The 25,159-nt window shown below is 36.3% G+C and overlaps 1 protein-coding gene across 3 annotated transcripts in view; it reads left to right on the top strand.

Moving 5' to 3' along the window:
• Positions 1–25,159, top strand: part of CEP162 (centrosomal protein 162) — a 103,404-nt gene that overhangs the window by 11,336 nt on the left and 66,909 nt on the right. For 2 of the 3 annotated variants that reach the window (XM_063666374.1, XM_054491867.2), the window contains exons 4-11: positions 827–973; positions 1,292–1,469; positions 3,727–3,794; positions 12,845–12,960; positions 15,136–15,166; positions 15,996–16,112; positions 21,761–21,952; positions 23,154–23,235. In XM_063666374.1, the coding sequence (XP_063522444.1) occupies positions 827–973; positions 1,292–1,469; positions 3,727–3,794; positions 12,845–12,960; positions 15,136–15,166; positions 15,996–16,112; positions 21,761–21,952; positions 23,154–23,235 (931 nt within the window). The remainder of the gene's footprint in view (positions 1–826; positions 974–1,291; positions 1,470–3,726; positions 3,795–12,844; positions 12,961–15,135; positions 15,167–15,995; positions 16,113–21,760; positions 21,953–23,153; positions 23,236–25,159) is intronic. The other variant, XM_054491869.2, reaches the window with a different exon arrangement.

Genomic DNA, 25,159 nt, shown 5'->3' with positions numbered 1-25,159 from the left:
TCAGTTCTCTCCACATATATTTCAAAGTATCTCTTAAAATAAGTACTCTCTTTTTAAAATATAACCATAATAATATTTTCTAAGAAATATCTATAATAATTTCCTAGTATCATCAAATATCTAATCAGTCATAAAACACTTTTAATATGCTTAATATATATTAGCCTTAGAGAAAATTTCAAATTCCTGAATGCTGTGAGAGACTATAATACCCTCCCGTCCCCAACAATATGCACATAACCTGGCATGAGAACCTCTCCTGCAGTGAGCCACTGATTCCATTATTTTAGAAATAATGACTTTGAAAGAGCTTTTACTATTTCCGTCTATTTTTTGAAATGATATTTACACTAACAAAGGCTTCTGTCTAACCTAGTAGGTTTTTAATTGTACCTACTTTGCCCCCTTGTATTTTTTTATACTAATTCATGCCACCCACAGTCTATTTCCAATAGTGTTAAGAGTTCAGCACCAAAAACTCTCTGAGAAATGTAAAGAACAGAGGGAATAAGGCAGAAGATATTCTTTAAAGTGGCATGGTATACTGTATTAAGTACTTGTAATTACTTCAAAGTAATTTTAAAACATTTTGTCTCATGGTGCAACTCTTTGAAGTATTCTATTTAATATGATACAGTGCCACCAAATAGAATTATAATCTTTCTTTTGTGAGTGTTAGGTCTGATGGATTTTTATTTAATAGAGCAAGCAGATTTATTTTGTAGCTATGTGCACAAAATTAGCATAACATTATTATTGTGTTGTCATAGTGGTCAAAACAATTCTTTGAACATAAATCTTCATCTGTATTAAATTGTGTTCCTAGGACTGCTTGGAACAAATGTGAGCTATTTGAAAACAAAGAAGACTTCTCAGCCTGTTATGGAAATAGAAGAGGAATCTGCTGAAAAGATTCAATTTCTTAAGAGCAGTGGAACCTCTCTCTTAAGTACTGATAGCTTAGAAACAAATGGTAAGAAATGCAAGGGATATGAGTTGGTAAATTATTGTTATGCTTATATTCAGAATTACAAAAATTAACTATCTTGAAGCCTTCTTTATTGAAGCAGGTAGACAGATTTAATATCTTCCTAGAGATTTAGAATTATTCTAGAGAAGCTTTAAACCTTACATATTATTAATATGAATTCATATTTGATGAGTGAGAGAGTAAATATTTGTAAAATTTTTTAAATTTACTACATAATGTCAATAAATGCATCATTCAAATCAATGTTTTCAAAATTCTGTATAATACTAAAATATATTTGTGCTTTCCATTTAAAACTAGTAGTTTCTGAGCTCAACCATAGTATTCTCGGAGTGGGATTGGACACATTAGAAGAACAAGAGGAGAAAGAACAATTTTTTGCCAGGCTTGAGAAAGGCTTGACATCTTCCATTGATTATTCGAGATTAAATAAGGAATTGGATTCTAATGACTCTACACATTTTAAAGCTTTACATAGGTAAAGTACAGTGTAAACTATTAATGATTTTTATGATTTCTATGTTTTTGGAAGGCTGATATATGCGTGATTTTAAATAGGTAAACATAACAGGCAAAATTAAATCTTATTTTTTAAATCTATTATCTGTTCATTTTATAGTTAGGGTTTTTCTTATGTGTGAATAGAATATGTTTCTTTGTATTTGAGAGCCCATGCTGCCTCCACAATCTGAAATTTCATGCTATTGAGACTAATGGTACATTGCCAAGAAGTCCTTACTAGGAAAGTAATTTATTAAGTCATTTTCCACAGACAAATAAGACAGTCTAGGTTACTATTGTAAACTTAGGGAAAAAAATAACAGAAAGAGAAGTGGGAACCAAGGAGCAAAGACAAGTTTGATCTGTGTCTTAACCTCTGTATGGTTGACCCTGATGGTTATCGGGAAACCTCATTTATTCTAGAAATCCCACTAGTTCACTGAGCTGGTCCTCTCTTTATTACACTAGACCATTGCCATTCTCAAGACCTTTGAAACCTGAGGTCTTTAATGCCCTTATTTAGTTATCCATGTAATTCTTAAAATTATGAATGGAAAGCAGATTACAATTTTATTTAGGATTTTGAGATCACAAAGGTATAATTAAGGGTCAGGAGAATCATAATCTCTGATTATTAGAGTGCCTAGGCTCTGCAGGATGATTAGTTTTTTATAGACAGTGGATAAAGAAATGCATTTACCGTCATGAACTTTGCAGGGTCTGAGATTTTTACCCTACTTGGTAAGCTAACAAGCTAGCCTTCCTGTTTTATGATGTTGACAATAGACAGAATATTCCTGGATCAGAATTAAAGAACAAAAGCAGTACCTGAGTGTCACATTTGTTCGCATTGGTTCCCCATGCCCTATGATTATGCTGAGGGCAAGGCAAAGGATCCATAATGAATGTATGCACACACAGTGGGCTGTGTTACAGAAGAGGAACACTGAGCTTGGAAAATGTATTATTATTATTTTTTTTTTTTTTTTTTTGAGACGGAGTCTCGCTCTGTCACCCAGGCTGGAGTGCAGTGGCGCGATCTTGGCTCACTGCAAGTTCCACTTCCCATGATCACACCGTTCTCCTGCCTCAGCCTCCTGAGTAGCTGGGACTACAGGCGCCTGCCACCACGTCCGGCTAATTTTTTGTATTTTTTAGTAGAGACGGGGTTTCACCGTGTTAGCCAGGATGGTCTCGATCTCCTGACCTTGTGATCTACCTGCCTCGGCCTCCCAAAGTGCTGGGATTACAGGCATGAGCCACCGCGCCCAGTGAAAATATATTTTATAGTAAGTGGAAACAAGCCTGCTCTTTGGTCGGAAATGTTACCCAAATGGCATGGTGAAAAATGATCAGCATCTTGCACTCTTGGCATATTCAGCAAGAATGTGCAGGGACACTCAGGGCCTGTGGTCATTGCCTCTCCCAACTGTGTCAATACAGATTAAGCATGTGCGGGTTTGTGGGCCACAACTTTTTGCCACTTTGCTACATTTTTTAACTTTTTTCTTATTTCTTAACAGTATTCTTAACTATTGATATTTCTGCTGTAGAACAGGCCAAAGTACAGAATAGCATTGAACATGCAATATTAGGTGTTTGTAGCTCTCATCATTATTATATAGTCTTATAGTTTCTCTGACGATCTCACTAAAGAGGGTTGATAGACTGAAAAGGTAGAACTGATTCCTGGTTTGAGAGAAAGCAGTATATGAACTAATACATCCAGTATAATTAAATCATACTCAAGCTCCTTTGTCCCCTTGCTTAGGTTTTGTTTTAAGGCTCCTATTCAGCTTCTGTTTCAGGGTTAAATTGCTTATTAGCATGTAAGTGCTGACCTTAGCATTTTTTTTCTGGCTTTCATATGGACTTCACTGGTTCTCATAGCTTGTGGTCAATTTCTAATCTTTAGTGTAGAAGGGATATCTAGGGTCATAAGATAATATTTGTACATGTAAATGCACGTAGTAATAAAATTGTGTATATTTAAGAAATAGGGCATCTTTTTCCTTTGTATTACTTTTAAGCTACAATTAATCATATGCTTCGAAGATGCTTTATTTTCAAAACGTTTTCCTTAAAGCTCCCAAATTTTTAGCTTTTGATAGAACAAGAGGACTTGAGAGAGGACATGTATAATTTTAGGGATTTTTAAAAAAGGTATACAGAAAGAATTGCATGAGAATATATTTTTAACATGTAATGCTAAATTAAATAAATATTTTTTCCAGTAATCAAGCCAACACAGAACTAACTGATGATGAACATGAGAATGAATCGAAACATGAAGAACTGGCAGGTAATTTCATTGGTTCTTAAATTTATAATATTCGAAAAGATAATATAGCTTTTAATAAAGACATTGATAAGAAAAATAATTAAAAGGAAAATCATATTGTCTCAGAGCTTTGAATAGATAGAGTGGGTTTGCCTGTGTTATAAACTGAGCTGCTAAGAAATTGTTAAAAGTGAACTGCCTCATTTGTTGAGAGTGGGCAGTGAACCACTTGGGAAGAAAGAAAAAAGGATTTTTGTGCCAGGATTGTGGGCATCTCTGAAGACAGGGCAGAGACCTCCAAAGCATGGAGGTGTAGTGGTGTACCTTTTCCCACCTTTTGACTTTTAATGCGTGTGTGTTTTTATATTTAAAATGTTTTTTTCATAGACTGCATATAGCTGGTTTTAGCATTTTTGTTCAATCTGACAGTCTCTGCCTTTTAATTGATGTGTTTTTACCCTTTACAGCAATGTATTTATTGATATAGTTGTTTACTGTTTTGCCATTTGTTCTCTTTTCATCTCTTTGTTTTTGTCGCTTTTGTCCTTCCTTCTATTGTATTATGTATAATCCATTTTATTCTTCTTTTGGCTTTTTAGCTATTCTTCATTGTATTTTTTTCTTAGTTGCCCTGTGAGTCACAATATATGTCTTTACCTTATTACAGTCTACTTTCAAATAACGTTATATCACTATCTTTGTATGAACTTTAACAACAATAAACTCTCCTCAACCATTTTGCTATTTTTGAACAATAAACTCTCCTCAACCATTTTGCTATTTTTGTCAATGTTTTTCTTCTACATGTCTTAAAAACACCACAGTGCATTATTATTGTTGTTGTTAAAGCAATCAATTATCATTTAAAAGTACTTTTAAGGAATATAATAGATATTTATGTAAAAATGTGTATTTATCCATATATTTACCATTCCCAGTGTTTTGTGTTCCATTGCGTATATTTGAATTTATCTCAAATTATTTTTCTTCAACACAAAGAGCCTCCTTTCACGTTTCTTGTAGTGCAGGTTACTGCTAGGAACAAGTTCTCTCAGCTTTTGTTTGTCTGAAAATATACTCTGCCTTTGTTTTTGAGGAATACTTTTACTTGATATAGAATTTTATGTAGTGTTTGTTTTTCCTTCGGGCAGTTTAATGATTTTATTCTATTGTCTTTTGACCTTATTTCTCATGAGAAGTTTCTGGTAATTCCTATTATTGTGATTTTGTATATATCATGTCTTTTTTTCCTCTATTTTCAAGGTTTTATCCTTGTTTTTTGGCAGTTTGGCTATGGTGTGTCATGGTATGCTTTTCTTATATTTATTCTGTTCAGAGTTGGTTGAGCATCATTGATCTATGGATTTATAGTTTCCATCAAAATAAAAAATATTTTGGCCATAAATTCTTAAAATATTAATAATAATGCTGCTTTCCGCTTCCTGCCCTCTGACCCTAATTATGTTAGAATGCTAAGCTTTGTTTTATGGGTCACTAAGACTATTCCATTTTTTAAAATCTTTTTTTCTTTTTGTGCTTCACTGTTCACAATAGAACAGTTCCTATCACTGTTGTTTTGCTTCAAGTTACTGGTCTTTTTCCTTTCTTTAATCTGCTATTAATCCCTTTTTTTTTTTTTTTTTTTGAAACAGAATCTTGCTCTGTTAGCCAGGCTGGAGTGCAGTGGTGCAACCTCGGCTCACTGCAAGCTCCGCCTCCCGGGCTCACGCCATTCTCCTGCCTCAGCCTCCTGAGTAGCTGGGATACAGGCACCCGCCACCACACCTGGCTAATTTTTTGTATTTTTATTAGAGACGGGGTTTCACTGTGTTAACCAGGATGGTCTCGATCTCCTGACCTCGTGATCCGCCCGCCTTGACCTCCCAAAGTGCTGGGATTACAGGCATGAGCCACCATGCCTGGCCCAATCCCATCCATTTTTTTTTTCTTTCACTCTAACAGTTCATTTTGGATCTTTGTTTTAAAATTCTTTAGTATTTTTCTTCATTATGTTCATTTGTTTCAAGTCCTTAATATTAAACATATTTTACAGATCTCAGTATTTGTTCATTTCTGTGGCTCTTTTCTGTTGGCTATTTAGTTTCGTGACGCTTTTTCCTGCCTCTTAGAAGTCTAGCAATTTTTTATTGGATATTGGGTATTGTGAATTTTATGTTATTCAGTGTCTGGATTTTGTTTTCTTCTTTTGAAGAGTATTATTGAGCCTTGTCTGGTAAGTAGTTGATGCTACCACTTGATTTTTTTCAAGGCGTTTCTTATGCTTTGTTAGCGGAAGTCTAGAGTAGCTCTGGTAACCTCTAACCCTACTGCTAAGGCACATCCCAATGCCGCTAGTGATCAATGAGGACTCTCCACTTAAGCAGATTAGAGTTCGAAAGTCTCCCTGTCTTGTATGAACTGTGAGAATTGTCTAACTTACACCATCCCGCTTGTTCTTGGCTCGTTTTATGCATTAACAGCTTAGTATTCAGCAAAGACTCAAGGGCACCCTATGCAGATTTCTGGGGCTTTGTTTTTACTTAGGCACCTCCTCTCTTGATTACTGTCTTATATTTTCTAAATTGCCTCAGGCTTTCTGAACTTATCTCGCTCTCTTCTACTCAGTGAGACTGTCCCAATCTCCCTGCCCCTGCTCAGTACTTCAGAATGTATGTGCCTTCAGGTAATTGTAGGCTAGCTCACTTGTTTTCTTAGGAAGCACATTTTTTTGCTGCCAGTTGTCTAATATCTGAAAATAGTTGTTTTATATATTGTATTGTTTACAAAGAAAGTACAATCCCTTTAACTCCAACATGGCAGAGGAGAGAGTCCTCTAGATTGGCAAAAAATTAAAAATTTGCAGCTAAGTTTGCCAACAAAAGATGAAAAATGTCTTCCAAAAGGATCTTTTACATGGCATATGGTTTATCTGAGCTTTAAGAACATTTTTATTTCTGAAAATAACATTTTTGAAGTTACAAGGATAGAGAACCATAGAAACCCAGTAACTTGAATATGTAACATCTACCTGCGAAAAAGGTCAGAGTGGTACAAGTAAATATTCTGATTGTTTTCCGAACAGTTTAGAAGAGCCTAGATATTATCTCTGATGTTTCTCATATAAGAATCACCCTCTCAAATTAGTTTTACTCTTTCATTTTTATATAAACTTAATTTGCCTTGATGTTTGTTCCTGAAATCTCTGACATGTGCTGTTTTCCCTTTCTTTGTTTCTTGTCTCTCATTTGTCTCTGTGTCTACTAATGACACTTCCTTCTTACTTCAAACATACTTTATTCATGACAGGTTTCTGGGGAGGAAGTCAGTCATTCATGTGCTGGATGCTAGTATTTGCCTGTAGGCTGTTTAGTTACTAAATGAAAATAATAAAATGTAGTTTTGATGAATGCTTATTAGATTGGCACTTTTCCCAATCAGAAATAATACTTGGCTGTATTAACTTTTGATTTAGATTAAGTACAAGAGTAGCTATAATGGGCCGGGTGCAGTGGCTTGCGCCTGTGATCCCAGCACTTTGTGAGGCCAAGGCGGGTGGATCACCTGACATCAGGAGTTTGAGATCAGCCTGGCCAACATGGTGAAACCTGTCTCTACTAAAAATACAAAAAATTAGCTGGGCCTGGTGGCGGGCACCTGTAATCCCAGCTACTCAGGAGGCTGAGGCAGGAGAATTGCTTGGACCCAGGAGGCAGAGGTTGCAGTGAGCCGAGATCGTGCCATCGCACTCCAGCCTGGGCAACAAGAGTAAAACTCTGTCTCAAAAAAAAAAAAAAAAAAAAGTAGCTATAATAATATTAACAGCAATAATTACTATAAACATTATAGCTAACACTTATATACAGTGCATATTACATATCAGCCACCGTTCTGAACACTTTAACTCTTAATCATCTCAGCAATCTTTTGAGAAAAGTACTATTATCCCCAATTTACAGATGGAAAAAGTGAAGCAAAGGGAGTTTGTGGCCTGCCAGTGGCTCTACAGCTGAAAGTAGTGGAACCAGGAATTGAATTCAGGCCTTCTGGCTCCAGGTCATGCTCTTAAGCACTATACCATACTGCCTGAACTGTTTCTAACACTTCCTTTACGCAGTCACACACACACCACAGCGCCTCCCATTATTTCCCAAATCCTAAGTAGTTGTCCAAGTTCAATGTCATATTCTCCCATATCTCCTCTTTCCTTGTTCATCATCTTTTCTTAAGCAAGTCTAATCTCGAGGGTCACTTAAAATTCGGTGGTTCCCACCTAGACTACTAAAGTCTTAATCATCTTGTATTGGTCTCAGCACTTAGAAGTGTGCCTAATACAAAGTAATTACTTATAACTGTCTTGTGATTTTAACTATATGTCTACTGATATTAGAAAATCCCAAGCAGTGTTCTTTCTCATGTGGAAGAGAAACAAAAGTGAACTTCTCAGCCTCAGAATGCAAATATTGACATAGTTAACCAACTAACCTATTTTATCTACCTAAGTTACAATACACATGCCATTCCAAGCTCATATTTCTTATGAACTAAAATGTAGATGTTTCTGTAGCCAGATCTCACTGGAAGCATCCCTGTTTCACTCCCAAACCCTCTCAAATTCATTTCTTAACTTCCAGTGTTAATTACACACAAGTTGTCTTCGTCTTCATTCTAAGAAAAGAGTAAAAAACAGCCATTCCAGAAGTAGACTCTAGTACCTTATGTAGTCTTTTTCCCATCAGGCCATCCTGTTTCTCAGTGTGATGTAGTTTTTTGAAATACAGATTAGACCATGTTTGTTTCTAAAATGATCAGTTCCACTCTGAAAAGATGTTCCCCTTTCATAGCTACAGATCTAAATTAATACTGTGAACAAGCTAAAAATTGAAGAAGAGATCCTGGCCAAATAATTCCTGTCCAACCTTCCCCGTAAGTAGACTGAATGCCTCAGTTAACATGGAGACACCTTTTCCTTCTGCACAGAGTCATTGAGATATAATTTGGAGGCTTTAGATAAGAAGCACTCAGGATTGGGAAAACAGCAAAGGTCATATAAGGCCAGTATTTACCTAAGGGAAGGATCAGAGATCTTTCATAAGTACTGGTTAAGACTTATAGTAGAGATACCTGTAGAGACCAAAAAAAAAAAAAAATCAACCTAAAAAACAAAATCCAACCTTTTTAAAAGTGGCAAGATTCATAAAAATCCTTCCTTTTATAAGTAATCAATTGGTCATGTTTATCTTTTAAAAATAAATATTAAAGTCTTATTTTAAAGGTAATTCAAGATCCTTTAGGCAGCTCTAGAAATTTTTATTTGGTTAATAATATAAAAGACTAAAAATATAAAACCCTGAGAACTATTTGAAAGTACCATAATGACATAAACCAAAGATAGTCTTATAAATTGAACTCTCATTAAATGTTTGCAAAAGAAAAAGTTCTTTTTTTTAATATATACTTTAAGTTCTAGGGTACATGTGCGCAACATGCAGGTTTGTTACATATGTATACATGTGCCATGTTGGTGTGCTGCGCCTGTTAACTCGTCATTTACATTAGGTATCTCTCTTAATGGTATCCTTCCCCCCTCCCCCCACCTCATGACAGGCCTCAGTGTGTGATGTTCCCCACCCTGTGTCCAAGTGTTCCCATTGTTCAGTTCCCACCTATGAGTGAGAACATGTGGTGTTTGGTTTTCTGTCCTTGCGACAGTTTGCTCAGAATGATGGTTTCTAGCTTCATCCATGTCCCTACAAAGGACATGAACTCATCCTTTTTTATGGCTGCATAGTATTCCATGCTGTATATGTGCCACATTTTCTTAATCCAGTCTATCATTGATGGACATTTGGGTTGACTCCAAGTCTTTGCTGTTGTGAACAGTGCCGCAATAAACATATGTGTGCATGTGTCTTTATAGCAGCATGATTTATAATCCTTTGGGTATATACCCAGTAATGGGATGGCTGGGTCAAAAGGTATTTCTAGTTCTAGATCCTCGAGAAATCGCCACACTGTCTTCCACAATTGTTGAACTAGTTTACACTCCTACCAACAGTGTAAAAGTGTTCCTATTTCTCCACCTCCTCTCCAGCACCTGTTGTTTCCTGACTTTTTAATGATCACCATTCTAACTGGTGTAAGATGGTATCTCATTGTGGTTTTGATTTGCATTTCTCTGATGACCAGTGATGATGAGCATTTTTTCACGTGTCTGTTGGCTGCATAAATGTCTTCTTTTGAGAAGTATCTATTCATATCCTTCTCCCACTTTTTGGTGGGGTGGTTTGATTTTTTCTTATAAATTTGTTTGAGTTCTTTGTAGATTCTGGATATTAGCCCTTTGTCAGATGAGTAGGTTGCAAAAATTTTCTCCCATTCTGTAGGTTGCCTGTTCACTCTGATGGTAGTTTCTTTTGCTTTGAAGAAGCTCTTTAGTTTAACTAGATCCCATTTTTCTATTTTGGCTTTTGTTGCCATTGCTTTTGGTGTTTTAGACATGAAGTCCTTTCCCATGCCTATGTACTGAATGGTATTGCCTAGGTTTTCTTCTAGGGTTTTTATGGTTTTAGGTCTAACATTTAAGTCTTTAATCCATCTTGAATTAATTTTTGTATAAGATGTAAGGAAGGGATCCAGTTTCAGCTTTCTACATATGGCTAGCCAGTTTTCCCAGCACCATTTATTAAATAGGGAATCCTTTCCTCATTTCTTATTTTTGTCAGGTTTGTCAAAGATCAGATGGTTGTAGATGTGTGGTATTATTTCAGATGTCTCTGTTTTGTTCCATTGGTCTATATCTCTGTTTTGGTACCAGTACCATGCTGTTTTGGTTACTGTAGCCTTGTATTATAGTTTGAAGTCAGGTAGCATGATGCCTCCAGGTTTGTTCTTTTTGCTTAGGATTGTCTTGGCAATGCGGGCTCTTTTTTGGTTCCATATGAACTTTAAAGTAGTTTTTTCCAATTCTGTGAAGAAAGTCATTGGTAGCTTGATGGGGTTGGCATTGAATCTATAAATTACCTTGGGCAGTATGGCCATTTTCACGATATTGATTCTTCCTATCCATGAGCATGGAATGTTCTTCCATTTGTTTGTGTCCTCTTTTATTTCGTTGAGCAGTGGTTTGTAGTTCTCCTTGAAGAGGTCCTTCACATCCCTTGTAAGTTGGATTCCTAAGTATTTTATTCTCTTTGAAGCAATTGTGAATGGGAGTTCACTCATGATTTAGCTCTCTGTTTGTCTGTTATTGGTGTATAGGAATGCTTGTGATTTCTGCACATTGATTTTGCATCCTGAGACTTTGCTGAAGTTGTTTATCAGCTTAAGGAGATTTTGGGCTGAGATGATGGGGTTTTCTAAATGTACAATCATGTCATCTGCAAACAGGGACAATTTGACTTCCTCTTTTCCTAATTGAATACCCTTTATTTCTTTCTCCTGCCTGATTGCCCTGGCCAGTACTTCCAAGACTGTGTTGAATAGGAGTGGTGAGAGAGGGCATCCCTGTCTTGTGCCAGTTTTCAAAGGGAATGCTTCCAGTTTTTGCCCATTCAGTATGATATTGGCTGTGGGTTTGTCATAAATAGCTCTTATTATTTTGAGATACATCCCATCAATACCTAGCTTATTAAGAGTTTTTAGCATGAAGGCTGTTGAATTTTGTCAAAGGCCTTTTCTGCATCTATTGAGATAATCGTGTGGTTTTTGTCTTTGGTTCTGTTTTTATGCTGGATTGCGTTTATTGATTTGCATATGTGGAACCAGGCTTGCATCCCAGAGATGAAGCCCACTTGATCGTGATGGATGAGCTTTTTGATATGCTGCTGGATTCGGTTTGCCAGTGTTTTATTTTGCATCAATGTTCATCAGGGATATTGGTCTAAAATTCTCTTTTTTTTTTTGTTGTGTCTCTGCCAGGCTTTGGTATCAGGATGATGCTGGCCTCATAAAGTGAGTTAGGGAGGGTTCACTCTTTTTCTATTGATTGCAATAGTTTCAGAAGGAATGGTACCAGCTCCTCTTTGTACCGCTGGTTGAATTTGGCTGTGAATCTGTCTGGTCCTGGACTTTTTTTGGTTGGTAGGCTATTAATTATTGCCTCAATTTCAGAGCCTGTTGTTGGTCTATTCAGGGATTCAGCTTCTTCCTGGTTTAGTCTTGGGAGGGTTTATGTGTCTGGGAGTTTATCCATTTCTTCTAGATTTTCTAGTTTATTTGCGTAGAGGTGTTTATACTGTTCTCTGATGGTAGTTTGTATTTCTGTGGGATCGGTGGTGATATCCCCTTTATCATTTTTTATTGTGTCTATTTGATTCTTCTCTCGTCTTTATTAGTCTTGCTAGCAGTCTATCACTTTTGTTGATCTTTTCAAAAAGCAGCTCCTGGATTCATTGATTTTTGAAGGGTTTTTTGTGTCTCTGTCTCCTTCAGTTCTGCTCTGATCTTAGTTATTTCTTGCCTTCTGCTAGCTTTTGAATGTGTTTGCTCTTGCTTCTCTAGTTCTTTTCATTGTAATGTTAGGGTATCAATTTTAGATCTTTCCTGCTTTCTCTTGTGGGCATTTAGTGCTATAAATTTCCCTCTACACACTGCTTCAAATGTGTCCCAGAGATTCTGGTATGTTGTGTCTTTGTTCTCATTGGTTTCAAAGAACATCTTTATTTCTGGCTTCATTTCATTATTTACCTAGTGGTCATTCAGGAGCAGGTTGTTCAGTTTCCATGTAGTTGTGCGGTTTTGAGTGAGTTTCATAATCCTGAATTCTAATTTGATTGCACTGTGGTCTGAGAGACAGTTTGTTATAATTTCTGTTCTTTTACATTTGCTGAGGAGTGCTTTACTTCCAACTATGTGGTCAGTTTTGGAATAAGTGTGGTGTGATGCTAAGAAGAATGTATATCTTGTTGATTTGGGGTGGAAAGTTCTGTAGATTCTCTAAAGACATCTTTATGTTACTATTTCAATAAACTATTCTTAGACAGACTTCTTCCTTTGGAAATCAACAGCCTTTTCCTGAAATTTGACTTGTTTGACAATGTGGTCTTTGTACTTTTAAAAATTACTTTCTTCAGAAAATTACAGTGATGATTTTGAAGATGAGTATGTTGGTGCGCCGTTGACTACTAAAGATGAAGAGACGCCTTCCAAAGAGAATTCCAAATCAGAAAAAATAACTGTACCCAAACAGGTATATATCAATTATATATTTGACAGTTTTGCAACTTTTTTCATCAACCTGGCTGCCAATTGCTATATGAAGAGCTCAAAAAATGGAGTTCTTCATAATCTTGCTCATTGTTGTAAACTTACAGGTCTCCTAACACTCAAACATTTTCTTAACTCAAGATATTAAATTAATGTAAATCTTCATGAAAAAAATTATGACAATTGATGATTTTATGAGAGATTTTTGGCCAGGCACAGTGGTTCACGCCTGTAATTTCAACACTTTGGGAGGCTGAGGCAGGAGGACTGTTTGAGCCCAGGAGCTCAAGGACAACCTGGAAAACATAGTGAGATCTCATCTCTCCAAAAAGTAAATTTTTTAAAAATTAGCAAAGTATGGTGGCACATGCCCGTAGTCCCACCTACTTAGGAGACTGAGGTGGGAGGATCACTTGAGCCAGGGAGGTCAAGGCTGCAGTGACCTGTGATCGTGTCACTGCACTCCATCCTGGTTGGTGAGTGAGACCCTGTCTCAAAGAAACAAACAAAAAAAGATTTATTTTGGCAAATAAGCTTAAGTTAAGCTTTAGAAATTGTAAGCTTAATTAAAATCCAAAACTAATTTTTAAACAAGTATGTTAACTTATACTTTTTCTTCGGTATGACTTGCGTTTATGAAGTATAGTAAATGTCCCTCCCTAATATTTATGCTAGTTACAACATTAATGTCTGAAACTTACTTGGCTAAGATAAGGAACTACATGATTCCGTTCACATTCAGTGGTGCTTCATACTCTAATTCTCTCATTTCCCAGTTCTTACCAAGAATTGTTCAGGGCTACTACTCTTGCCTACCTTATAGAACTTATCTTTGAAGCTATCTAATAGTAGCTAGTAGAACAATTAATATTGTTGTTTTGTTATTTGTTATTACTATTTTTTATTTTGGTCTCTATCTGGGCACAGTCTCTTTGGTACTGTGTGTTAGGACTAGATGTTTTAACATGAACGAAAACATAGACTCAAGATAAAAGAAACACTTTTCAGGTATATATAAATCTTCTTATTTTTAAGTTTACTTAGTATTTGGTCCTGGGGTGTCCACGTGTCACTCAGTTTTGAGGAAAAAACTAGATGACCTTAGAAATAACATAGAAATTAATGTGATTGATGAATATCTATAGAAATTTAATGAGATTTATCCTTGGAATGTGGCAATTACAATATTTTATTGAAAAATGAATAAAGTCACCAGCCTGACCAACATGATGAAACCCCTTCTCTACTAAAAATACAAAAAATTAGCCAGGTATGGTTGGCATGCACCTGTAGTCCCAGCTGCTCGGGAGGCTGAGGCAGGAGAATCGCTCGAACCCCGGGGGCAGAGGTTGCAGTGAGCCAAGATTGAGCCACTGCACTCCAGCCTGGGCAACAGAACACAACCCTGTCTCAAAAAAAAAAAAAAAGAAAAATGAATAGGTCAGTACGAGGCATAATAGTGTGGTATATTTAGAAAGTGTACCATATGCATAAAAATGTATCAGCCTAACTGTGGAAGCTTCAGAGCACTGTCTGGGTAAGAATCAAAATAGGAAGGGATTAAAGCTCTGTTATTGGAAGATCCCACAAACTGCCTACCCAAGTAGGAGATATACGTGATATTAATAGGAAAAGTTCTTCTAAGGGAACCTCTAATATCAAAGAACTTCATCTGTCTTGCTGTTTGGTGGCCTGTCTTTCTGAAAGTTGTGTCTTGAAACATAGATGAAATAATGAGTACAAGATTTGATCATTAATTTTGAACAATAAGGGAAAATAGACTGGCAATGTTATAACTGCAGAACTGTTGTGTGAAATAGCTCTGTTATCTTGACATTCAAAAAAACTAGATAATTCTTGAGCAAGGTAGATGAGCAAATGGAACTTAAATGCTTTAAGCAAGGATTTTTAAGGTCTAAATTAATTTTGGTAATTGCCAAGGTTCAGAAGAGAATTTTAGACATTCTGTCAGAGCTAGTCTTGAAGAATTATTGATAAATGAGAGTGGTTGGTGAAAGAAGCCTAGAAAACACAGTTCCTGATCTTTTCAATGTGGAGTAAAAAGCCCTGGATTTCAGATTTTGCTATTATTTGCATTGTGGTCATTTTACATAATTTTGGTTTCAAAACGTATAATCATTTTCCTTTTTTAATTTAGGAAGAAGAAAAAACTGGCATGCTTGCTAATGGTAAATATTATTTATATTCATGTTTTAGTTGGCAAAAAATTAGTCTGTTCAGAATTTCACCTAAGTAATTTTGAATGAGTCACTATCTGTGTTTGTTTTTAAATATTTCTAAGGAATTAAAGTTCCTAGCTTTTCTCAATAATATGTTTCTTATGCCTATCTTGAATCCATTCTGTTATATTTAAGATTTTTTTGTTATTTTTCTTATGTCCTTTGCCTTCCGTGTGTACATGTATACTAGGCTGTACGTAAGCATAGATATGTATGTTGATGTTAGCCTACTGTCTTCTACATCGGAAGAAAATCATATTTGTTATATACATACATACACACACGTAGACAAAACATGCTTGTTACATATATACATATATAAGATTATATATTCTTTGTATATAAGCATTTATCTTCATTTTAATATGCATTGCATTTTTTTTTGTTTTTGTGTGTGTGTGTGTGTGAGACACAGTCTCACTCTGTTGCCCAGGCTGGAGTACAATGGTGCGATCTTGGCTCACTGCAAGCTCCACCTCCCAGGTTCTCGCTATTCTCCTGCCTCAGACTCCCGAGTAGCTGGAACTACAGGCACCTGCCACCACGCCTGGCTAATTTTTTGTATTTTTGATAGAGACGGGGTTTCGCCATGTTAGCCAGGATGGTCTGGATCTCCTGACCTCGTGATCCGCCCGCCTTGGCCTCCCAAAGTGCTGGGATTACAGGCGTGAGCCGCCGTGCCCAGCCTGCATTGCATATGTTTAAAATAATTTTATTAGATCAACAGAATCACTGAGTTTATCTACATTCCTTATATTTTTCTTTTATATTCTTCCAGTTGTGCTGCTTGATTCATTGGACTCTGTTGCAGAGGTCAATCTTGATGAACAAGATAAAATAACACCTAAGCCAAGGGGCCTACCAGAAATGACTGAGAATGAAATGACAGAAACAGGTAAAAATGTTTAGAAATCTGACTGTTCTCTAAATATGGAATGCTTTATGAATAATTGACTACATTTCTAAGGAAATACATATATAATAACTATACTGATAATGAAAACTTTAAATCTGACATTTTTCTACCATATATAATAATTGAAATAATTGGAACTTGCTAATGGTGACACAATGCTAGTAGGCCAAGTAAAGTGAGGTTTTATATATTCATTTATAAATGAATAAATGCTGTTGATAATAGTGTAGCACTGTAGGTGAACGTTAACTAATTTTCTGTGCCTCTCCAGAGTATTCAGTTAAATCTGCCATGTGTAGGAGAAATGAGACTTTGGTCTTATTGTGCTTTTCCATAGTTCTTTCTCTAGGAAAAAGCTACACCCCATCCCCAAATTCTGAAATACCTGAGACCAACTAGACTTTCCTAAAGCCTATAAAGGTCTTTGAGATAATGCCTTTTCAAAATTTTTTAAAGCAGTGGAATGCACATCTTCAGATCTTCAGTTGAAATCTATTTTTTTTTTTTTTTTTTTGAGACGGAGTCTCACTCTGTCACCCCAGCTGGAGTGCAGTGGCGCTATCTCAGCTCACTGCCAGCTCCACCTCTCGGGTTCTTGCTATTCTCCTGCCTCAGCCTGCCAAGTAGCTGGTACTACAGGTGCTCGCCACCACACCTGGCTAATTTTTTTGTATTTTTTTAGTAGAGATGAGGTTTCACTGTGTTAGCCAGAATGATCTTGATCTCCTGATCTCGTGATCCGCCCGCCTCGGCCTCCCAAAGTGCTGGGATTACAGGCGTGAGCCACCACGCCTGGCCCAGTTGAAATCTTATGTAGAACTCTCTCATAGGTAAAAATGATAATTTATCAGGATAAATATTTAAACTTATATTTGTTCCGTTTGTTCATAAAATAGGTGAGGACAGTAATGGTCTTTTGGAATTTTTGAAATTAGAAACTGTTGAGATTTGTTACGGTCTCATATCACCATCAGCCTTCCAGTGTGTTTGTGTTTTTTGTTTTTCTTGAATAGTATAAAAATATTCTTATTTTATCACATAAATAACTGCAAATGGGAACTTTTTAATCAGTTTGCTTTGCAGTCTATGGATACTGGTTAACTAAACCAATTCAGACACTTGATAAAAAAGAGTAATAGAAATCACTAACCAACTCAGAAATCGCTAACCATCATCAGCTTGCATTTCATTTTTTTTTTGCTTTTTACTTTTTAATGATATTGTACCTATAGAAAAGTTTGTGGTATCACAATAGTGCAACTCAGTGAATTTTGAAATACTGAGCACACCCACGTAATCAGCAACCAGATAAAAAACAAGAGGACCTAAACCACAATGTCCATCACACCTCTTATTTCTAGTCACTGTCTTTCCAAGAGTCACCACTATTTTGACTTGTTACATCCACTTTCATTTTAAAATATAAAGGTAAAAAAATTACAGCTGTAAGACAATTTTCCCATCGAGACACATTACTCACTTGTTGCCCAACTGAGTATTCCACCATGATGTAAGCATGTGCTGAGTGCATGTCCCCTAGTTTTACTGCTGTTGATTTAAGGAATGATATCACATACGTGCTTTGATAGTCTATCCCCTTGCACAGTTTTTAGTAGGCAGACATGAATTTTTTTAAAAGGCCATTGTACAGCTACAACTTTTCTGATTGACAGTATTTTATAGGAAGTTCATGTGCTCAGGATGACCAGAGAAACTTTATTTTGAGATGTGCATTAAAACAAGTAAAAAACAAAGCAAAAATTATTTAAAATATTATAATTACATAATGTCTTCAGATTATTACAGTTACATAAATGGTATATTTGAGTATGCAGATTAGGTTCTATTATAATGTTAAGTTTTTAAAACTTAAAGCTTGCCACTTACCAGCTGTGTGACATTGGATAATGAGTACCTCTAGGCATGTTTTCTTTACTTTAAAATGAACGCTTGTGATGGTCAACTGAGAGAATATATAGTACATAGTACATTTTTAAGATTCACTAAACAGTTACAACTTTGTTGTTGTTATTATCGTCATTATTTATGTCAACCCTCTGTTAATAATACATGCTATAGTAGAGAACCTAGAGTTATACAGTATAAACACTTGTTGGCTGTGGGATATTGAATTTCTGGTATTTAAAATATATACTCTAAAGTCTTCAGCTAGGTGCAATGGCTCACGCCTGTAATCCCAGCACTTTATGAGGCCGGGGCTGGCAGATCACCTGAGGTCAGGAGTTCGAGACCAGCCTGACCAACATGGTGAAACCCAGTCTCTACTAAAAAATAAACTAAAAACCCAGTCTCTACTAAAAAATAAACCAGGCATGGTGGCACATGCCTGTAATCCCAGCTACATGGAAGGCTGAGGCAGGAGAATCGCTTGAACCTGGGAGGCAGAGGTTGCAGTGAGCCAAGTTCATGCCACTGCACTCCAGCCTGGGCGACGAAGTAAGACTCCATCTCAAAAAATAAATAAATAAATAAAGTAAAATAAAATATATACTTGAAAATCTTCAAGTGAGTATGTGAACTAGGTTTAAGAACTGAAAAGTTCAGTGGGGTTTTTGTTTTGTTTTACCATGCCACTTCATGTATTAAGCAGCTAACTTTAACAAACATTGGTTAATTTTCAAACATTGGCTAACTTTAAATGTTGTCAAAGATTCTCTTTTGTTAAAAATATTATTTATGAAATTCTTTGTGCTTTGCTGTATCAAAGAGGTTAGTAAATATAAAACTTAAGTTTTCCTAACACCAAGCTAAATCTAACCTTTCACTTATTTTCATTTGTCTCACAGGCAAGTACCATTTTGTGCTGTGCCTGCATTACTGGAGTTGTCACAGGATGATAGTGTTGCTCCATGAAACTAGACCCTTTCCTCTGCAGAATAGTATTTGGCACTTCTCAATTTTCTTTTTTTTTTTTTGAGGCAGAATCTTGCTTTGTCACCCAGGCTAGAGTGCAGTGGCATGATCTCCACTCACTACAGTCTCCGCCTCCTGGGTTCAAGTGATTCTTCTGTCTCAGCCTCCCGAGTAGCTGGGATTACAGGTGCACCCCACCATGCCTGGCTAATTTTTGTATTTTTTTAGTAGAGATGGGGTTTCACCATGTTGGCCAGGCTGGTCTTGCACTTTTGACCTCAGGTGATCCTCCTGCTTCGGCCTCCCAAAGTGCTGGGATTCCAGGTGTGAGCCACTATGCCCAGCCTCAATTTTCTAAAGTTGAAAAATATGGGAGCTTTTGACTTGTAATAATAATACATAAAATAACTACAGAGTCTTCTGTTTTCAATGTAAAAGGCAGATAAGGAACCCCTTTTCATGATATGCATGGAAAAAAGTTATATAACCATTAAATTAATTTTAATATGACTTAGGTTAATACATTTTCCTGCCATTTTTTGAGCAGCCTCTCCTACCTCTTTTTTTTTTTTTTTTTTCATTTCTCATTTCTAAGTTTTAGGTCATTTGTTTTTCTGCATGTTTCCATTGTTGTTGCTTAAAAGCCTAGAACCTATTCTTTCTGACACCTCATACCTACTAAATTAGGTATGAGCATTTGATACTACTATGGTCTTTACCATTGAAGTCATTTCTTTTATATATGCTCAGCAGATACTTGCTCAACCTGATATTTCTATAGAGGAAAAAAAGACACCGTGTGCTTTTCCTTTTTTCTTGAAAATTAGTGACCTCCCTTCATTCATGCTACAAGCAAGACCTTTTTCCTCATATCATCTTGAAAATCTCTACCCTTCAACTGTTGACAGTTCTTCCTTAGCAGTATCCTCTTCTGTTTTTAGTTTATTTAAGCAAACTTGTTATTTGGGTATACTTCTTGTAGCCATGGGGACCTGAAGCACTAGCTAGAAAGACATCTCATTGTAAGGCATTCTTATACAATCTTAAATGTAGTACTTGGCTATCTCTTCTGTTTAGAAGCTGTGTATATACACAACTTACATTGTATATACAGGAAGATGAGACTATATATACTATTTTATTTTTAATAACTGGTTAATTAACCATAGGTATGAAGAGAAGAGATTAGTCACCTGTTTTTCTTCTTTTTTTCTCTCTTCCATGGTTAATTATTTTCCTCTAATTTTGAAAATTCCACTTGTTAGTAACGAAAATTACAAAATGAGTAAGAAAGTACTCAAAAATGTGCAATCATTATTATCATTAAATTATTTGAATTCTTTTTTCTAGAATTTGTCAGTTGGTGGAAAGAGAAGGTGTATTAGTCCATTTTCATGCTGTTGATAAAGACATACCCAAGACTGGGTAATTTATACAAGAAAAAGGGTCTATTGTATTTACAGTTCCACATGGCTGGGGAATCCTCACAATCATGGCAGAAGGCAAGGAGGAGCAAGTCACATCTTAAGTGGATAGCAGCAGGCAAAGAGAGCTTGTGCAGGGAAACTCTTGTTTTTAAAACTATCAAATCTCATGAGACTCATTCACTATCATAAGAACAGCACAGAAAAGACCCACCCCCATAATTCAATCACCTCCCACCAAGTCCCTCCCATGATACATGGGAATTGTGGGAGTTACAATTCAAGATGAGATTTGGGTGGGGACACAGCCAAACCATGTCAGAAGGCTAATAGGGAAGGAAGAGTGAATGATGACATCAAGGTTTCTATTTTGACTGAGTAAATAGTGATGTGATTAGGAAATACTGGTAGTAGAACAAGTTTCAGTAGGGAATATAATGAATTCAGTTGGGGAATATGTAGATGTGATATGGGGCAATCTAGATGTCTGTTAAGTTGATATTCAGAAAAGAGTTATAAGGACACAAGACATAGATTTGGGAGTCATAAGCATATGGGTAATAGTTGAAGCTAAAAGTCTTCATGAAGTTAGCCAGGTCAAAAAACTAGTAAGTGAGGCATTCAAAAGAAGAGGGCTGAAGATGGAGCCCTGAAATAACTATAGACCATAAGAGATAGAAAATTGCCATCAAAATTGTGGTAATAACAAAAAGAAGAAGGCATGCAGAAGAAACGGTTACCAGGAAAAAAACAATGTATGACTTCTCTGCCTTTTGGCTAAGATAAAGTGAAAAAGATAATGTCAGATGTCTCACATAGTTGAAGAGAACTAAAGACAAATGGAGTTGGTCACTAGGAAATTGCTTTTGATCATAGCAGCTTTAGCAGGATGTTGGAATACATTGGATTGCAAAGTTGGAAGAGTGAATTCATTGTGGTTGAAAAAGTGCAGATGACAGGATGCTTGGTGGTACAGAGAAGCAGAGAGAATGTTAATGGTAAAGGAGAGGTAGAATCCTTCAAAGGAATTTTTCAGTTTGGGAGACTTAAGAATAGTTATGCAGAGGGGTCGATTAAGAATAGTAGGAGAAAGAGCAATGACGAGTGAAGGCAGATTTTATACTTACCACATCAGGACACGCCTCAATTTGCTAAAAGAGTTGTTGAGCTTGCTATGAATCCATGCTCGTAGGCCATAGCTGCAAATTACCTAGTTAGTACTTATCTCTACTTTTATATTCCTAACAGGTTAAGGAATGTTATTAGTGTTTTATAGTTCTCATGTATTTGTGATGTAATTATTTCTGGTGATTACATTTATTTCAACAGGTGTTTCTTATGGACAAAGCAGTAGTGACATTGAAGCCCTACATCAAGCTTATTGTCATATAGCCCATTCATTGGGAGATGAAGACAAACAAAAAATTGAGAGTAACACAGTGGAAGATATCAAGAGCACAGTGAAAGGTCATCCTCAAGAAAATGAAGAGAATTCAAAAAACATCTCTACTATGGAATCTGGTAAAACTTATAGATGAATTTTTCAATTATTTGATATCCTTTCTAAAGAGTTTTTAGTGTAATATAATTACAATAGAATTTGCTGTAGTGACTGTTTCTCAGTCTCTGAGCTTAATTAAAGAGATTTTTTCAGCCAGGTGAGGTGGCTGACGCCTGTAATCCCAGCACTTTGGGAGGCTGAGGTGGGTGGATCATGAGGTCAAGAGATTGAGATCATCCTGGGCAACATGGTGAAACCCCATCTCTACTAAAAATACAAAAATTAGCTGGGCGTGGTGGTGCACACCTGTAGTCCCAGCTACTCGGGAGGCTGAGGCAGGAGAATCACTTGAACACGGGAGGCGAAGGTTGCAGTGAGCCAATATTGCACCACTGCTCCTCCAGCCTGGCAACAGAGTGAGACTCTGCCTCAAAAAAAAAAAAAAAAAAAAAAAAAAGATTTTTTTCAAATGAAATACAGGAACCTTTGGCTTAACTATAAAATTAGAGCCAAACACAAAGCAAAATTTCAGTTTTTCTTTTTTTTTTTTTTTTTTTGAGACGGATTCTTGCTCTGTCGTCCAGGCTGGAGTGCAATGGCGCGATCTCGTCTTACTGCAGCCTCCGCTACCCTGGTTCAAGCAATTCTCTTGCCTCAGCCTCCTGCGTAGCTGGGATTACAGGTGCCTGCTGCCACACCCAGCTAATTTTTGTCTTTTTAGTAGAGATGGGGTTTCACCATGTTGGTCATGCTGCTCTCGAACTCCTGACCTCAAGTGATCCACCCGCCTTGGCCTCCGAAAGTGCTGGGATTACAGGCATGAGCCACCGTGCCCAGCCCAGTTTCTTTTCTAATATGCCTTGATCAAATTAAGAAGTCACTTAAAGGGACATTTTTTACTCTTTTGCGTGTACATATATTAAAGTTGTATTTTGTTAGAGAACAGTATTTCAGGATCAACCAAATATGTACTTAGCGTGTGTGTGTGTATAGATATTTTTGGATAAATATGTTTGATATTGATATTTGAGATATTTATTTGATATTTCATAAGAAAGGAAGTTTTGCTGGTATAAGGAAACTTAAGACGGAAAACTAGGTTTATTGCATGTACCGTTTTGTTAACTGTGTCAGAGAAAATATAATTTTGGTGTTATTACACATGTAAATTAAGCAACCTACATAACATTTTTTGTTTCTACTTTTTTTTCCGCCTCTTAGATCTGCCCACAGTAGAGGAGCTGATGAAACCTATCAGAATAGATTCCTTTGGGATCAGTGGTTTTGATTTACAACCTGTCAGGTATGAATTTTTTTATTTATTGTTTTGTCATTGGAAACTTTTATAGTCATTTGTTCTATGTAATCATTCCTAGTGAATGATTAATGACTAATATTAGCTTGAGTCTACCTGTGAGTCATAACTCTCTTCTTTTTATATTTGTCCTTAAGTCATCAAAATTCTAGGGCTAAATGAAAAAATAAATAGATGTTATAAAAAAACTGGGGCCACTAAATAGTCCTAAAGGTTTTTACAGAAAAATACAGTCTCCTCAGCTTTAAATAGTGCCGGAACAGTTCATTCAGGATGAGGGAGAAAGTGAATTTTATTCTGTTTATGAGTCATAGATTTCCTTCTTTATAAATCAGTTAGTTTTGACTTAGTCACAGACTGGCCGTCATCTCGAAGGGTGAGTTTTGTAGCCACAAGAGAAATGGTCCTCATTAAAATGCTTCAGGTCCAATACAGTTTAGTGGAAGTATGTGTGACCCACTGTCATTCTTCAGCACAGAGTAACACATCACAGTAACCTTGTCATAGACAGCGTTGCTTTTATGTAGCACTGAAATGTCATGTCCAGTCTCCCACATGATCCTCATAACAAGTAGAGAAGACATCTTTATGCCCATAATTCAAGAAATGAAACTGAGATGAACTCAATTTACTGGTAGATGATAACAGCTAACATTTTTCACATTTACTTTGGGCAAATACTTCACATATATTATTTCGTTTAACCTTACAGCATCTCTATGGGTTATAGTCCATTATTATCCCTATTTCATAGACAAGAAGATTGAAGCCTAAGAGGTTAAAATAAATAAAGCCATTGCCCAAGGTCATATAGTTGTAGACCAGGAACACAGGCCATCCATGTGCCTAACCACTTATATTGTCAGGTCTTTGATCTCCATAAAATACTTCTGTGAAATAGCCTGTCATCCATTCATGTTGTCATTTGTTCATTTGTGTCTTCAACAGACATGTTTTGAGCCCCCTTCCTATACTGTATCCTCATAATGTAAATCCACATGTGATGATTTCCTGGCCTTGTTCCTGCATTTGTGTGAGTTGAGAAAAAAATGATGCAGTGAACCTTACACTAAAATTCATTCACTTCAATGCTAAGTGTAGTAGTCTTCCATTGATCTGTAATGCTAATTAGTATTTTTAAAGGAGAGATTGTGCCCACTCATCATTGCTGTTTGGGGGTATGTTAGTGGTAACTAAAGAGATTTTCTTACATGTCTTGTATCTTTGTTGTTATAGGTAAAACCATTTCAGTAATAGGAATTCTGAAACAGATTTTTACATTTGTGTTTAAAAGCTTAAAACATATACTGAAGGTATAACAGTAATCATATGTAATAGAAATGTCAGTAATATGAACTTTAGTACACATACCTAAAAATTTTTTAGTAAACTATGGAGTAAATGACCCTAGCTGCTATAACATAATCCTTGAAATCTTAGTAGCTTATCATCAAAAATGTATTTCTTGCTCACATCACTATCCCTTGTGGGTCAGTGGGGTTGGATTGGGGCTCTGCTCCACACAGTCATTTAGGAACCCAGGCTGCTTCTGTCATCAACACATAGTTTTAAGATTGTTATGACATCATCCAACCAGTCACTAAGGAAAGAAAGAGAATGGTTTTGCGTCCTTTCTTTTAACTGCCTTAACACAGAAGTTTCATATCACTTCAATTCACATTCCATTGGTAGGAACCAGCACATCTAGCTAACTAGGTACAAGGAGGCTGTGAAATGTCGTTTGTTTCTGTGCCAAGAAAGAAAAATGAGTTTGGTCGGTATCTAGTCAGTCTTTGCCAGGATATACCTTTCTAATAACAAAATATCAATTTCACTCTTCTTCATACACAGACCAACTTATCCCCTTCCCCAAGCAGGCAGCCCCAAGTCCCATTCAGGACTATATGCATCT

This window comes from Pongo pygmaeus, chromosome 5 (genome assembly GCF_028885625.2).
Source record: "Pongo pygmaeus isolate AG05252 chromosome 5, NHGRI_mPonPyg2-v2.0_pri, whole genome shotgun sequence".
Lineage (NCBI taxonomy): Eukaryota > Metazoa > Chordata > Mammalia > Primates > Hominidae > Pongo > Pongo pygmaeus.
Note: the sequence above shows the minus strand (reverse complement) of the source record. Positions and strands in the feature narration are given on the sequence as shown.